We start from the raw sequence: 15,796 nt of genomic DNA on the forward strand, positions 1-15,796 counted from the left end.
AATGAACCAAAGCCATTCTCAGTGCCAGTGAGGTCCCGAGCTCCTCGGAGGATGAAAACAGCCAAGTTCATCGGAAAAGCCAGCTCCCCACTGCCTCTCTCAGCTCCCAACAGCCTGCTGCTTCTTCTCCAGGTCTGCCTCTTATGCTGCTGGTAACAGTCCTCAGGTGGGCCTCCCACACCCAGCACTACAGTTACTCAGTTCAGCTGAGGGTTATAAGTTGACCACCAGTTATCAATCCACTACAGTATCTCAGAATTTTTCTCTTCTTGTAGGCCAAGTACTGTGCTAGGTCCGCACTATAGCAGTGGACATTTGGACCTGGTTCCTGCCATTGTGGTCCTTCCCTGTAGATGCCTTGCTTCCTCGTAGGTCTTTTCACTGCGCCTGCCACACGCTCACTGTGCTGGGCACACAGGAGCCCTTCCACATTGGGCTTATGAATGTACGTGGCTATTCTTGTTTGTCGAGTGCTTCCAGGTACGCCCATCCTCCTACACCTTATTCCCCACCACCATCAGTGTGCCTGACACACAGCTCATTAATCCATAACTGAACAAAGGTACTAATGTGAATAATGCTTTGAAAATAGGGAACATCTGTCTTCCTCATTTTCACAATTCTGCTCAAAATCAGTGTCTTTCCCAGGGTTCTAGTCCTAGTACCAACCCGTGGGAGAAGTTCTCAGTAGACCATTCTAAAGTGAAAAACAGTGAATTCTAAAGTGAAATTTTGTTTCTTCAAGAGTTGGTAGGAAAACCAGTTTTTGTCCTTGTAGAACCTGAAAATATTTAAAGCAATCCCCATCCTGTCCTGAACAAATAATACTTTCTTCCAAAAATGAGAATCAAACGAGGATCAAGTAAAATCTGTAATCTTATCTAAGGTGAATCTCTAGAACATTAGGCCATTTCCACTGAGGGAACTTCAAGAACTGTGCTGTATTCAGAGATGCGGGGACAAGAAGAAATAATCCTTTTAATTTCTGGGAATTCAGAGTCAGCGAGTGCACTGGTATTTCATTTAGCGTAGAAGTAGATCCCTCAGCTGAAGTAATCTCTGTGCTTTGATCCTAATGGCCAGAGATGGCCTTTGCAAAGCATCAGGCCAGTTGGAAAATAAGAATAATCTTCTTTGTCCTTGGAATCTCTTTGAGGAACAAGTGAATAAAATAAAGTTTATAAATCTCAACAAGTCACAGGAAGCTGACTAGAAATTACTGCAGGCAGCAGATTGTTACTAGCAGCAAAGGGCACCGAATTAGAATGAGTTAAGAAAAAGAGCCATTTGCTCCGCTGTTCATTCCTCGGTTGGGGTATCTTTTTGGTATGGACAAATGGTATCTGGACATATATGTCCATGTCTCAACTGAAAGAAAAGAACAGTAAGGTGATTTCTGTTTTTCAAATAACCACATTGAGAGCAGTCCAGTTGGGGATAAAATGATAGGAGCACTCACCTAGCATGTGCAGAGGCCCAGGGTTCAATGTGTAGTACCAGAAACACACACACACACACACACACACACACACATTGGAACAACATTCTGAGTTCTAAACCTCAAATAGAAGCCTGGGCATGGTGGTACACACCTATAATCCCAGCACTCGGGAGGCCAAGGCAGGAGGATCATCACGAATTCGAGGCCAGTCTGGGCTACAAAGTGACTTCAAGGCCAGCCTGAACTACACAGAGAGGTCCTGTCTCAAAAACAAAATAAACTAAATAAATGAATAAACGAACCCCAAACAATATAAAAGCTGGGTGCAGCACTGCATGCTTGTCATCCCAGCACTCTAGGAGGCTGAGAGAGGAAGATCACAAGTTTGAGCCCAGCCTGGGCCATGCTTTGAGAATTCGTGCATCTGAGCAGGTCAGCGGCTGCAAAGGAAGAAAAGATGCCATTGAAATTAGCACTCATCCTTATTTCTGGGTTTAGCACTCACCCTGAGCCTTCAGAAGAGGGAGATGACACCAGTTAAGTGATCCTCGCCGTAGCTGTCTGATCGCAACCTTGTTATCCTTGTGGGCCACATTGTTCTTAACCATGCATCTTACAGTCGGACAGTAACCATTGGTTATCTTTGGGACAGAGGAAGAGTAACAGCACCACACTCCGTTCCTTGATTTACAGGAAAGGGATGGTAGGGGGCTGAAAGGGAGAGGGGTACTGCCATTTGTGTGGGTCTTCAGCTCCTGAGGTGGTACAGAGAGCAGTGGCCAGGAATTTATTTGTTCAAGGTTCAGCCGAATGTGTTTGTTCAAGGAGGAGACTGTCCACAGGTCAGGCAGCCATGTTCTCAATGATGAGAGTGGAAGCTCATCATATCCACCAGGCTCATTTCATAGTCTCAGGGTTAGAGCGGGAATTCGAGGACTCCTTGCTGGCCCTTGCTGTGGCGTCGATGTGAACGAAGCAGCCCCTCCCAGGTGCTCAGGTGCGTGTGTGTAAGGGCCACAGTCAGGCAGTTCTAGAGGGTGGCTCAGGAGCCAGGCACAGGCCCTTGTCACGGGATTCTTGGTGTCTGTTTCGGAGCACACGGAGGCCACTTCTTCCTGAGCCTGTCTCATTACCCCATATTCTCACATCCAGGCCAGAACTGCCACTTGCTTCACAGAAAATATGGAGTAAACTCTTAAACTTGGACATTTCACACACACCCCTTTTTTTTAAATATGAAAGATTGAACCCAGGGCCTTTGCACTGAGCTAATTCTCTTTTGTTTGTCTCTTGTCATAGTTAGAAAAATAATTACTAAGCTGAGCGTGGTAGCACCTATCTTTAGTCCCAGGCACGAACCTCAGGAAGCTGAGGTGGGAGGACCATTTTTGCCCATGAGTTTAAGACTGGCTTGGGCAAAATAGTGGGAAAAAAAGATTGCTTTTCCAACTCATTTGTTTTCTCATTCCAGCCCCTTGGATCAGCCCTAGGGGTAGGTAAAGCCGATTTTATCTTACTGTGTAGGGAAATAACGGGGGAGGCTGAAAGAGCAATAAAACTCCAGATTGTAAATTATCAGCCTGGCATCCTCTTTCACAGGCCCTTTCCTGAAGCCCCAGATGTGGGCTCCTGGTAACCTGCATCATCTCTTTCTCTCAGTGGTGGTGAACCTGTGGCATAAGTGCTGCAGTGGGCTGTTATCATTGAAAGCTCTAAAAGTTTTCCTATCTCTGCCCTAGTTGTTTGTGGTGGATTGACAACTGGTGGTCACCTTGTAATACCCAGCGGAACTGAATCAGCGGGTGCTGGGCGTGGAGGGCCACCTGAGGATTGTGGCCAACAGCATAAAAACAGAGCTGGAGGGGAAGATGGTGCGCTGTTGGTTTTCCTGGAGAAGCTTGTCACACTGGTTTTCCTGATGTGAACTCAGCTATTTTCATCGTCAGAGGAGCTTGAGTCCTGGCTGTCGCTGAGGATGGCTATGGTTCTCTTCGGGGGAGCTCTGGTCCTTACCTTGAGGGTCGCTTCCTGGCTCCAGTGCAGATCCCCCAGCCTGCTGGGGATCCTTTACCACAGATCCTTTACCCCACTGGTGCAGACTTTCCAGCTTCCACCACTGACCTTTGGGCCTTCCCAGCACAGATCCATGAAACAGACTTGCATGAGACGTTGCTATGGGATCCAGGCCCTCAGCTGGATTCTCTGGGTCTCTAGTGTGTAGACAGATCTCCCACACTCTTTTGCATTTGAGTCTTTGAGTGAGTATCATAAAATACTCCTGTAAATTATATGTACTGTATTCAGTCTTTCTTTTGTAAACCCTGACTTCAGCATTGTTCAAATGTAGGTGTTCCGCGTAAGCTGAGATGGAGAGTCGTTGTTCGGTAGTGCTGGGGCTAAACTGCAGGCCCTTTCTAGTGGAAGTCTGAGCTGCGATCCTCCTTTCGGCTCGCATCTCCTTCCCAGGCTTCACTTCAGCCCAAGTGCTAGCCACAGCTCAGCTGCCCCTCGGGACACTTCAGATTTGTGTTGTGTTTGAGACAGGGTCTTGCTGTGTAGCCCAGGCTGGCCTTGAACTCATGTCAGTCCTCCTGCCTCAGCCTTCTGAGTACTAGGGGACACCTCAGCTTCAGAAGATGCCTAGACTGTTAGAAGGAGAAACACTTTCTTGACAAAGGGGATCAGGTCCTTTAATGGTGATTTATATAATCTAGAAGGAGACCTTGTACCTGTGTGTTCAAGATTCCCCTCTATATCTGAATACGCTTTTGAGATTTCCTTAATAATAGCAGGTATAACAGTGCTTTTAATTAGATGAATTAAGAATGTTCTCTGTTATCACCCCCTCCCGCCCCCTTGTCACCTCTACTTCCCCATTGCTGTGAGAGTGCTGTGATTTCCAGGGTAACGGGACTACCAGCCCAGGTTGCCTCTCACTGTCTGGTCAGAAGCAAGTTGAGGGCAGTCCTTCCCAGGATGGTAGGCTCTGGATGGGGCCTTCGGGGCCTGCAGTCAAAACAGTGAGGTGAGGCGCAGAAGAGCTCTGAGCACACGCTCAGTGTGCCCCTCGGTTTTCTTAAGAGACCTGGCTCAGCCAGGCGCAGCGCTGCAGGCCTGTAATCCCAGCACTCAGGAGGCTAAGACAGGAGGATTTGCAAGTTCAAGACCAGCCTGGACTATACAATGAGACCATGTCTATAAAAAAAAGGAAAGGAAAGGAAAGAAAAAAGGAAGTTACTTCCCACCCAAAATAAAAGGATCCCGCCCCTTCTGCCTGCAGAAGTTCTGACATGAGGTGAGAACCTGCCTATTCCCAGCCTCACCATTTCCTATCCTCGCAGTGTTAATTTGTTTCTCCCTGGATTTTGTTATTCTTGGTAACAAATTTTACTCCTATTTTCTTTCCTTCCCTATCTCTCCCACTCAGAGAGTTTTCAACGTCCTTTACCCCATGCCTGCTGACCAGCGGAGACATGTCAGCATCAACTCCGCCCGCTGGCTACCAGAGCCAGGGCTGGGCCTGGCCTATGGCACCAACAAAGGAGACCTGGTGATCTGCAGACCAGAGTGAGTTGCTGCAGGGCCTGGTGGGGTGGGGCTGGGCTGGGCTGGGCCTGGAGTGGGCCATCGTTTGTGGGCCAGAGAGAGCAGGGATGTCCCCCTGGAGCCCTGCAGTCTCTCCCTTCAGTGGGCTCGGCTCCCCCTTGCAGGTACATCAGTGTAAGGCAGGTTATTTTTTTCCCTTTATTGACTGCTGTCTCTTTTTTTCTGGTTTCCTAGTGATAGTAAAGTCCCTGGAGGCAAAAGTGTAGATAGAAAAAAATTCTTCTCTAAAACCTTTTTAAAAATTCAGCAGGTGGGGCTGGGGCTCTAGCTCAGCAATAGTGCTTACCTAGCATGTGCACGGTCCTGAGTCAATCCTCAGCACTGAAAAATTCAGCAGGTGGTCTTGGGCTTATGTAGATCCCATAGCCAATAACTTAAGAAATGAAATTGGAAATGGAGCATTGTTCACACTCTAATTTGTCAAGCCACTGATCTCTGACAGCCTGTCTCTGTGTCCTGCCTGTTTTCCTTTCTGCCTGAAGCATTAGCTGTGCTGGTGAAGCAGACTGAAAAGCTCCATTTAAAGTCCAAGTGCTTATTGTCTGGTCTTGGGGCAGAGAGTGGGAGGGTACTTGGAGCCAGAGCATTTCTGTCCAGTGACATTATTTTTTCCTTCCTCTGGCTCTTCAGAGGACCGGGTCTCGCCAGGTATTGGCTCACTCAGGACCCTGGGAACCCGCCAGCTTGTCATCAATTTCCAGACCCAGCCAGGTGGGGAGCATGAGCTCAGTGCTTCCTCGCAGATCAGGCTGATTGCTTCGTGGGACGCTGCAGGGTTCCAGCTGACTAAATGCCACTTTGGCCTCCAGGCTGTCCTGAAGCTGCCCTTTCCTCGGGCACAGTCTCTTCTGAGGGTGTCTGTGCATCACAGAGCTTGTGTGGCTAAACTGTTAGGTCTCTCTGTTGGGGGTGTTCATGTAGCTTTTTGTTTGGTTTTGTTTTTTTAAGACAGGGTCTAACTTTTGTAGCCCAGCTGGGCTGTAACTATGTAGACCAGGTTGGTCTCAATTTGCTGCAGTTGTGCTGCCTCAGCCTTCCAACTACTGGGGTTACGAGCGTGCACCACCACTCCTAGCGCAGCTCTTGGGGCCTGGTGGGCAGCTGAGTTAGGTCAGGTCTTGGAGAAAGAAAACCTGCTTCTAAGGACAGCTCTTGCATTAGACATTCTATAGCCCCTCCCAGTGAGAGGCTGCTCCCCAAGCCTCACTGAATCGAGCTGGTCTTGGAGCAGGCATCATGCTTTGTTCCGCCAGGCACTTGTTTCTGAGTGTCTGAGTCCAGAGAGTATCTTTCATGATCTCCTTGTAGCTTTCCAGAGCACAGTCTACCTCTGTCTATGACTTCGACCCTCACTGTTAGCCCAGTTTTGCTCTTCTCATGGGCTGTCCATGATCCAGGATCAGAAAGGCCTGGGATTTTTTTTTTTTCCTATACCAGGGTCTTCTCCTTAATCTACATTCCCACCCCTTTTCTATTTTTATTTATTTTTTATTTGGAGACAGTGTCTTGCTGAGTCTCTAAATTACCCAGGCTAGGCTCAAACTTCCAATCCTCCTGCCTCAGTGGCTAAGCTGTCTTTTGTTTGTATTTTGTGTGTGTGTGGTTTTATTTTATTTTATTTTATTTTTTTGAGACAAGTTCTCATGATATAGTTCAGGCTAGCCCTGCATTCGCTATCACTGTGTAGCCTAGGCTGGCCTTGAACTCACAGCAATCCTTCTGCCTCAGCCTCCCGAGTCCCAGGATTATAGGCATGTGCCACCTTGCCCTGTTAACCTGTCGTTTATGATGTTGTTGTTTCTTCTGAATTCTTTAGTTCTTCAAGTGTTAGGGCTGAACATTTAGGATACCAGATAAATGTGACATAGGCATAACTGTCCTGTGTTCTACAGAGCTTCCTTAGTTTTTGGTCACTTTCATATCTCAGCCACCTTCCTATCATTTTTGCTTTAGGCAGGAACAACACAGAGGTAAGGACAGTAAGACTCACCCAAGGCCTCCCAACAGCTCAATGACAGAACTAGGCTTCCTTTTTTCCCAGTCCAGAGTTCTTTCCTATAGCTTCGTTCATCCCAATGCCTTATCATTCTGATAAAAATAGTGTACTCCTTTCTGTGAAAAAAAAAAAAAAGATTCCGCCTGAAAGAGCACACACATGCTTCTGTAGCTCTTTCGGACCTTGGGCGAGGAACATAGCTGTCAGTGTGTTGATGTGGTCAGGGGGTCGGTACGTTGGGAGGTGAGGGGATCAGCGAGAACAGTGACAGCTTTTGAACAGAGTCTGAGAATTCGTGGGCCCAGAAGGAGAACAAGTGAGTGGGGAAGTAGGTGCTCAGGGCGGCTCTTTCTCACAGGCAGCTGCTGTAGGCTGGCCGCCTGTCCCCAAGTAACGCAGCTCTGGGCACACCCATTCCCAAGGGCACAGGATCCAGGCTGCCAGCTGGGCCAAGATTGTTGGCATAACAGGTGGTTGCCTGCCTTTGTCCGGGCACAGGCAGCTGCACCTCATTTTGCGCTCTCAATACTGCTCTTGATTCTCCTCCATTGTCTCTGTCAGAGTGCTGAGCAGACAGGAACAGGCTCCTTAGGCATGGCCTGTAGGTACCAGAGGCCTCAGCGCCATCCCACCAGCGGGGAGCTCTGGGACAAGTGAGAGACAAGCAACTGGCTCTTCAGCACAGAAGCTGATGCAGTCGTGCCGCTGAGAGCACAGGCACTCACCCTCCTTAGCAGTGAGGGGCACCGCTCCCCAAACTCTACTGCCCAGCCCACACTCGGAAACTGCTGCCAGCCTCGGCCAACTGCCGCTTCACGGGCCAGAGCGGGTCCGCTGCCTTGGCCAAGTGTGGGGCTCCTGACAAAACTCCAGCCCTGTCCCTGTGAACAGTGGTCATAACCAAGCACCATTGCCCAAGGAGGGACAAGTCATGTTTTGAATGGAAAGAGGAGCCAGAGTTGCACCCAGGCTCCATCTTTCAGGCTAGCCCTTGAGCACCAGGCACCACCAGCCTGTCCCCACATGACAGACTATGGGGTAGACACCAGTCTGGTGGGAAACATCCTCCTTTCCAAGGAGACAGTGGTATGGCCCAGGCCTCTGCAGCCTTATGAGTGATGGATAAAGGAAGAGTGTCCTCAATGGGAGCATTCCCCAGAAGTCCGAAGGTGCGGAGCGCAGTTGTGTGGATGATGTGGGAAGTGCTGAGGCAGCCAACTTGGTTCTGCCAAGGTTCCTGGAGCCCAGGAGTTCCCAGAAGTGAGGGGTATGGGCCAAGCCCTGCTTACAGATGCCACCGAAGGGAGCATCGTTGAGTGGAAGTCTGCCTGGAGAGGCTGTCCTGATGGCCTTCCCCCTCTGCTTCCCTCTGTGTGCTTGCTTGGCTCCTCGGAAGAGCCTCCTCACCGAGACTTGGAAGGAAGGGGTGGTGGGATCATCGTTCACCTTAAAGACATAGTGGCGCTGGCACTGAAGGCTGTCTCGTAGCCAGAGAGGTTTGTCTTCAGCTCTGTTCCTTAGCACAGGGCCAGACACGAAGAGCCTGAGTTTCAGGCCCATGAGCTCATATTTGTCAGGCTGCTGACCACTGCAGGGCAATGCACAGGGCTTGTTAGGCCTATGTGAAGAAGGTGGACTGGGCAGCAACAGGAGAGCAGAGCAACGCATCCCACACATACACAGTGACTGGCCCCTGCTGTGTTTAGCAGGCCACCCCCCGTCAGTAAGTCACACAGTGACCGCGTTACTTTTTTCATTGCTGAGATAAAATACCTGGCACAGCTCATGGTTTATAGAGGTTTAACTCCATAATTGGCTGGCACCAAGGCAGGTTGGCATGGCAGAGGGGCATCACAGAGGAGAAGCAGTTCATGGTAGGCAGAAAACAGCAAGCAGTGGCCCTCTTTCTGTCCCTTATACCCTATCCAGGCTACCCACCTTTAGGGAAGTAGCACTCACCCCCAGGGTGGGGCAGCCTTAATCCTAGCATCGCATCCTTGATCCCAGCAATACACAGCCTAGATCCAGCTACCTCTGAAAAGTCACACCTATAACCAAACGAGGCTTTGAGGGGACATCTAGACACAGCCTCTGATGGCACAGCCTACCTGAATGGAATGTGTCAGAGAGGCTCTTGGCCACAAGCACCATGTTAACAAATCCAGCTCAGACCCTAGCACTCCTTGAGGCCTCTTTACTGAGACAAGAAGGCAGGTCCTGGTCATGCAGCCTAGTTTGTTGTAGGTGTGATGTGAGCAGTTTGTTGTCACCCACCAGCCCTGGCCACTGAGAATTACCAAGGAGGGATTTGGCAGGGGCCTGCCTGGTATTGCAGCCTGTCAATAAATCTTGACAAGTTTGTAAATCAGAAACTTCTTGGCAGCTGGCTTCACATAATGCCTAATGCAGCCAGAATTTGCTCACCAAAAAAGTACAGTGATGATTCTTTAGGGGCCTCTGCTATTGACTTCTGGCCATTTGCCTCTTCCCTAATGTCACCTTCGACGGGCCTGGTCCTGTGGACTTTTCCTAAGGTAGCACAGCCTCCTAGTGCAGCCCACCCTCAGCCAGGCCCCCTCAGACCTGTCCTGTTGTTAAAGGAGGCTGAGCTGTCCCTCTGCATTAAAAGCTGGCTTGTAAGTGGGGCATGATAGCATTTGGGAGGCTGAGGCAGGATGGTGGGAGTTTGAGGGCAGCCTGGCTACATAGCAAGACTTTGTCTCAAAACACAGGGACGGACAGATGGACGGACACACACACACACACACACACACACACACACACGATTTCAACAGCGGATGTGGACGGGGACACACACACACACACACACACACACACACACACACACACACACACACGAGATTTCAACAGCGGATATTTACTTTCCAACCCAGATCTGGGTGCTGTCCTCATTGGTTTTTGCCGAGTGCTGCTGCCCTGGCTGTATGTGATCTGCTCCCTGTGCTTTTGCAAGCTGGTGAGAGGGGCATTTCTTACTGTGCTCAGAGCCCACTCTCCTTTTTGAAATGGTTCTCCCTAGGCTACTCAGGCTGGCCTCAAATGCTGGATCCTCCTTCCTCAGCCTCCCGAGCAGCTATGAGTGCAGGCGTGCGCCTCCATGCCCGACCACTTCCCACCCTGACTGACTTACTGTCCTCACCTCCTGAAGACCCTTGGGGTAGGGCTGCAGTGCACGAATTTGGGGGATACTGTCATGACAGAGCTCTCGAGAACATGTGCGTCCCATGGAGAGCAGCATGGGCGATGTAGTGACCTAGCAAGAACCTGTCTCAGAATAACAGAAGGGTAGGGTGGAGGTCAGTGCTAAGGCTCTGAGTCCTCAGTAGCACACACACAAAAACCTCTTCTACTTCCTGTGCCCATACTTCACAGCCACCACCACACCTGCTGTCTACCATAGTGACTGGTGCGAGGCCACACCTCTGCAGGGAGGAGGGGCTGCCACTGTCAGCCAGGATTGCTGCCTGCGGTGACGATGAGGCTAGAAAGAGGCCACTGCTGCTTCTCCTGTGAGACCAGAAGCTGTGCCCCATAGTCTGGTGCAGGGAAACATGGGCAGCCTGGGGGCTCAGCAGTGCCACCTTCCCCTCTGCCACGAACACTGCCGCCCAGAGGCTGTCTCCTCCGGCCCTAGGTGGGGGCCGGGCCTCACTACGGGTCTGCTTAGGCTCCGAGCGCCCTCCCAAGTGCGTGTCCTGCTGACCAGGCCAGAGAGGCTGTGGTTCCAGAAAAAAAGTCTCAGCCAGGGCTTTTTTCTGCTCAGACTTCTAAGCTTCAAGTGCATGAAGGATGTCGAGATGTCTTCATTTCCCTTTCCACAGCCCTATGGCGGTTGGAAGGGACAAGGTGCAGCCCTGAGCAGTCTCTGTCTGGGGGACTCCAGCCTTCGAGGACTGACCATCCCTTTGGCATAGTCCCTCCAGCATCCTTCTGCAGCTCTTGTTTGCCATCAGTGTCTTTCTCCATGTCTGAAGAACACTTGGGACCCACTGCCTGTGTTTGTTTTACTATTTTTTGTTTGCCTCTTGGGCCTCAGGAGGAATCAGTCTGGCTTTGTGTGGGAGAAGGAAGCAGCTGGACACTGGTGGGGATGCGGTGCATCTCTGTTCCTGGTCCCTGTCCCACCTGGGAGTGGGGCAGGTTGAGATGCCAGCCATGGTCCCTAAAGCCAGGGCTCCTCTCTGACACCTCCTCTTCTTTCTTCTCGCCCTTCCTGCTCATTTCCAGGGCCTTAAACTCTGGCGTTGAATACTACTGGGACCAGCTGAACGAGACGGTCTTCACTGTCCATTCCAACAGCAGGAGCAGCGAGCGGCCTGGGTAAGCTGCAGCAGGAGGCAGAGCTAGTGGAGGCCCTTCCCTTCCTCCTCCTGCAGTGGGACTCTGGAGTGATACCCTCAGGTTGTGTCCAGTCTTGCAAGTCTGGGTCCCTCTGCAGCCTGCGCAGCTCCTCATTGATCCACTTCTTAAGGGTTTGCATAGTCTCATCCCATGGTAAGAAAGAGAACAAAACCTTTGCTCTTGGGGTCTTGCCCTAGAATAGCCCTGTCCTCCCTTCCTGGCCATGGCGTCTGACCACATGTGAGCGGAGAGAAGCCTGCTTTATGGCCCACAAAGATACAGGTGAGGCATGCAGGAGGTGGTGTCAGAGGACCAGGCCCCAGCCGCCAAACTGCGCAGGACAGCAGCCCAAAACCAGAGCACTTCCAGGGACTCTTCTGCATAATTCACTAGCGAAAACTGAAACATTTGAAAAGAAGTTGCTGAAGCTGGGTGTGGCAGCGCAGGCCTGTAATCCCAGCACTTGGGAGGTTGAGACAGGAGGATCTTGCAAGTTTGAGTTCAAGGCTGCTCGCCTGGCTACAAAGTGAGCTCAAGGCCAGCCTGAACTACATAGCAAGACCCAGTCTCAAAAAGACAAAAAGCTGGGCATGGTGGTACGTGCCTATAATCCCAGCACGCAGGAGGCTAAGGCAGGAGATTGTGGCAAGTTTGAGACCAACCTGGGCTACAAAATGACCTCAAGACCAGCCTGAACTGTACAGGGAGTCCCTGTCTCAAAAAAAAAAAAGAAAGAAAGAAAACAAATTGCTGGGGCCCTGCTTGTAAGGAATTGCAGGGCACAGCTGAAGGAGTCGTCCCAGAAGCAGCTTAGAAATATGAGTCTCTGGTGACTCTCAAAGGTCTTGGGCTGGCTGGGCATGGTGATACACACCTGTAATCCCAGCACTTGGAAGGCTGAGGCAGGAGTATTGCCACGAGTCTGAGGCCAGTCTGAACTACATGCCAAGACCCTGTCTCTAAAAAAAAGTCTGGGGCCTACTTTGTTGTCAGCTCTAGCAGTCCCAGAGAAAAGTGTCTGAGAAATGCCTTGGGCCTTCCTCCATGCAGGGGCTGTATTCAGAAGGCCTCCCCGCTGCCCTTCAAACTCGTTTCCCATTTATTACAGGCTGGGTTGCCATCACATGGCTTGGTACTTAATAAAGGAGAACTTGTTCAAATAATATGTTATCATTAGCATTTCCAGGTGATTGTTTATAATCAAGTAACACTGTCAAGAAATCCTTGAGGAGGAAGGTGTTTTGTTTTGTTTTATTTTGTTTTATGACAAGGTCTTGATATGTAGCTCAGGTTGGCCTCAAACTTGCAGGGATCCTCATGCCTCAGCCTCCCAAGTGCTGGGATTACCGATGTGTACCACCCAGCTCAGAAGGCCTTGGAGAGGATCCCAGAGCAGCCTCCTAAGAGCCCGATGCTTTCTAAAGTCGACGTCGTAATCTGCTTGGAAAGCACAGAGATTTCAGCTGGTCTTGTCGGCATACAGTTAGACAGTGAGACTGAAGACAGGATCCTCCTCCCCTGGTCACCCTGTGTCCCACCGATCTTTTTAGTGACTTCTTTTTACGTAAGAGTTTCCAGATCAGCAGCCACCCCCTGTGCACCTGTTGTTTATAAGAGTGACTGAAACAACTAGTCTGTGAGATTGGATGCTTCTGTGGCCACCTTTCTTTTGCCCAGAGAGGGACTGGGCGTGGTGGAGAGCGGCTACAGGCCGTCACCCTGCAGGCTGAGGGCTCCAGAACTCTGTGGGTGCTGTCTCCCCACTGACCTCAGTCTCTCTCCCCAGAACCAGCAGAGCCACATGGAGGACAGACAGAGACATGGGCCTGATGAATGCCATTGGGCTGCAGCCCAGGAACCCCACCACCTCCGTGACCTCTCAGGGCACCCAGACACTGGCCCTCCAGCTGCAGAACGCCGAGACACAGACAGAGAGGGAGGAGCAGGAGCAGGGGACAGCACCCACGGGTACTGGTGAAGGTAGGAGCCACACTGCTGGAGGAGTCTGTGTGAGGCAGGCGCCAGGAGCTTTGTCAGCCTTCCCGGCAGAAGAGCTGAGGGCTGTGGGCTCCTCATTCACAGTGCCTCTCCCCGGCTCAGGCTGGCTGCCCTCAGGCCTGGGTAATGCCCCCCTGGTGGCAGGAGAGCTGGGCCACTGTCTCCAGCAAGCTGAGCTGCTCTGGTAGCTCTGCTCAGCTCCCCCATGGACCCTGATCTCCTGTCCTCCAAAGCCCAGGGGACCCAGGTTGGTTTCCAGAGAGCACTGGAAGCAACCCCAAGCCTTCTGCTCAGAGCCCAGGCCGTGGGCTCCCAGGGGCAGACCTAGGGTGACTTGTCCCCCAGCTGTCAGGCTGCCACACACGAAGCTGCAGGACTTCGGTTCACCTGGAGTTCGCTGCTATGTGGGCTGCAGCAGGCGGCCTGGGCACTGCTTCTCACCTATCTCAGGTGTGGCTGCTCCAGGCTCCACGCTGGCTCTGTGAGCTGGCCTCACACTTTTAAGAACCAATTAGCACTTCCCAGTGGTAGGGCCCAGCCACTCTGGAGCCCTCCGCAGCTGTGCTAAACAGGCTCGGCTCTTTCTCCTTACCCGCTGCCCTGGCCCCTTGCTGCTCCTAGCTCCAAACAGGGACTTTTTCAGGGCTGTTGAGCCATTTGCGTAAGAGCCCAAGGGGAAGAAGCCCTGTGTTCATCAGGAAAAGAACAACAAGTTTGCCTCTGCGGCCCGCAGAGCAGCTTTCTACAGTGCAGTTCCCTGTGGAGCACTGGCCCTCTCGCTGTCATCGGCTGAAAATTTTCAAGGATAAACTGAAAATGGTCAAAGTCTGCCGTCCCCTTTTGGTCTGTACCCCAGCCCTCTCCTGCATCGAGGCCCCGTGGCTCTTTGGGATGTGGAAACGCCCTTCTGGGGACTGAGCAGCCAGCTATGATCTGAGCTCCAAGAGGAGAAGCTTGGTCTCCAGCCTGTGCCAGGCCACCTGTGCAGTCTCCACGGCCTGTGAGCTCGTCCCCAGAGCCTGTGTGCCCATACCAGCTGACACCCCAGACAGAGGAGCTTCCCGAAAGGGCTTCCGGTCAGGCTCCTGCCAGACCCCCGGAGCTCAAAGTCTAGACAGAGGCTAATACCTAAGCAGTGACAAGGACCACTGAAGCACCAAGGAGGGGACAGCGCCAGCCCATGGGGTTCAGGAAAGACTTTGGAGGGGGTGGCCCTGAGCTGAGTCCTGCAGGCTGAGTTGAAGGTGGCAGAGAGGGGTGGAGGACCCTCCTGACGGAGGAGACGGCAGCTGCAAGGCACCAGCTTCAGAACCACTGCACTGTGCACTGAGTGAGGACTTGCAGGTCTGTGTTCATGGTGTGCTGTGCTTCGGGGCAGTGAAAACCCAGAATTAATGCAGTCGCAGGGAATTGTGGGAAGAGGCTGGTCCCACCCCGGCCTCCGTCCAGAATGCATTTTAGAACTTGCTGAGGAAACAGTCTCATCTCAGCACTAAATCAACCTCCCATTTTTCAAAAACCGAGAGAAATGCTTTTGATATGGAGGAGACAGCAGAACTGGCCCCTGTGCCTCTGTTGCTGGATCCATTTTCCTCAGGCCTCAGTAGTTTTTGCTCTCGAAGGATCTTCCGGCTGCCAACAGTGGCTTTTAGCCTGGCTCAGCGTTCCCAGGAGAGCAGCGCAGCACATGGCCCTGGACTGAAGCTGTCCACACCCATCCTGGAACGCTTCAAGAGCTCCTGTCTGATCTGTTTGGAGCACTTACTCTGCGTCTCGTGTTGTGTTGCGGCGGTGGGAATGGGGTTACATTCAGAAATGAAGACATTATGATGTGTCCCTTCCAGAGCAAGTCCAGAAAGGAAGTGGATGTGTGAGTGCTTTGCCTCTAGCACAGATAACCAGTTCTCCAGCCAGTTTGCAAAGTCCTCAAGGGTCCAGAGCCCCTGTGCGCAGCCTGTGAGCCCTTTTATTCCTCCGTACAGGTATCTGACAAGGACCCTCTGCTTGCCAGACTTATCTTACATGTTGGACCCAGATAAGTAAAACCTAGCCGAGGACCCTCAGGAGCAGACCGCCCAGAAGACAAATGCCCTGGCCACTGCTAACTAACCCAAGGGCACGCAGCACCGCCAGGACTCTCGAGTAGCAGCCCTTGAGCCTGGGCTGGAACCTGAGGAGACTTGAGACTGGGGTGACAGGGCCTGCACCGGTGCCCTGGGGTGCACAGGCAGGGTGCGGGCAGGTCTGCTCTGATAAAGGTCACCAGGGTACAGGGATGGCTGCCAAGGGGAATGGCCAGGACAGTGGCAGGGCCTTCAGCTGTCCAGCAAAGGAATGCCTGTGCGAGGACTCACGGAGCTGCTCGGCTTCCAGCCACACACTAAGTCAGGCTG

General features: G+C 51.8%; 1 protein-coding gene across 5 annotated transcripts in view; it reads left to right on the top strand.

Annotated features, from left to right (window-relative positions):
- Ambra1 (autophagy/beclin-1 regulator 1) overlaps nt 1–15,796 on the top strand; it is a 188,977-nt gene that overhangs the window by 169,985 nt on the left and 3,196 nt on the right. For all 5 annotated transcript variants that reach the window (XM_005384021.2, XM_005384022.2, XM_005384023.2 and 2 more), the window contains 3 exons: nt 4,869–5,008; nt 11,292–11,384; nt 13,192–13,385. In XM_005384021.2, coding sequence (XP_005384078.1) covers nt 4,869–5,008; nt 11,292–11,384; nt 13,192–13,385 — 427 coding nt within the window. The remainder of the gene's footprint in view (nt 1–4,868; nt 5,009–11,291; nt 11,385–13,191; nt 13,386–15,796) is intronic.

The sequence above is a fragment of the Chinchilla lanigera genome, unplaced genomic scaffold (genome assembly GCF_000276665.1).
Source record: "Chinchilla lanigera isolate Chin_1 unplaced genomic scaffold, ChiLan1.0 scaffold00021, whole genome shotgun sequence".
Lineage (NCBI taxonomy): Eukaryota > Metazoa > Chordata > Mammalia > Rodentia > Chinchillidae > Chinchilla > Chinchilla lanigera.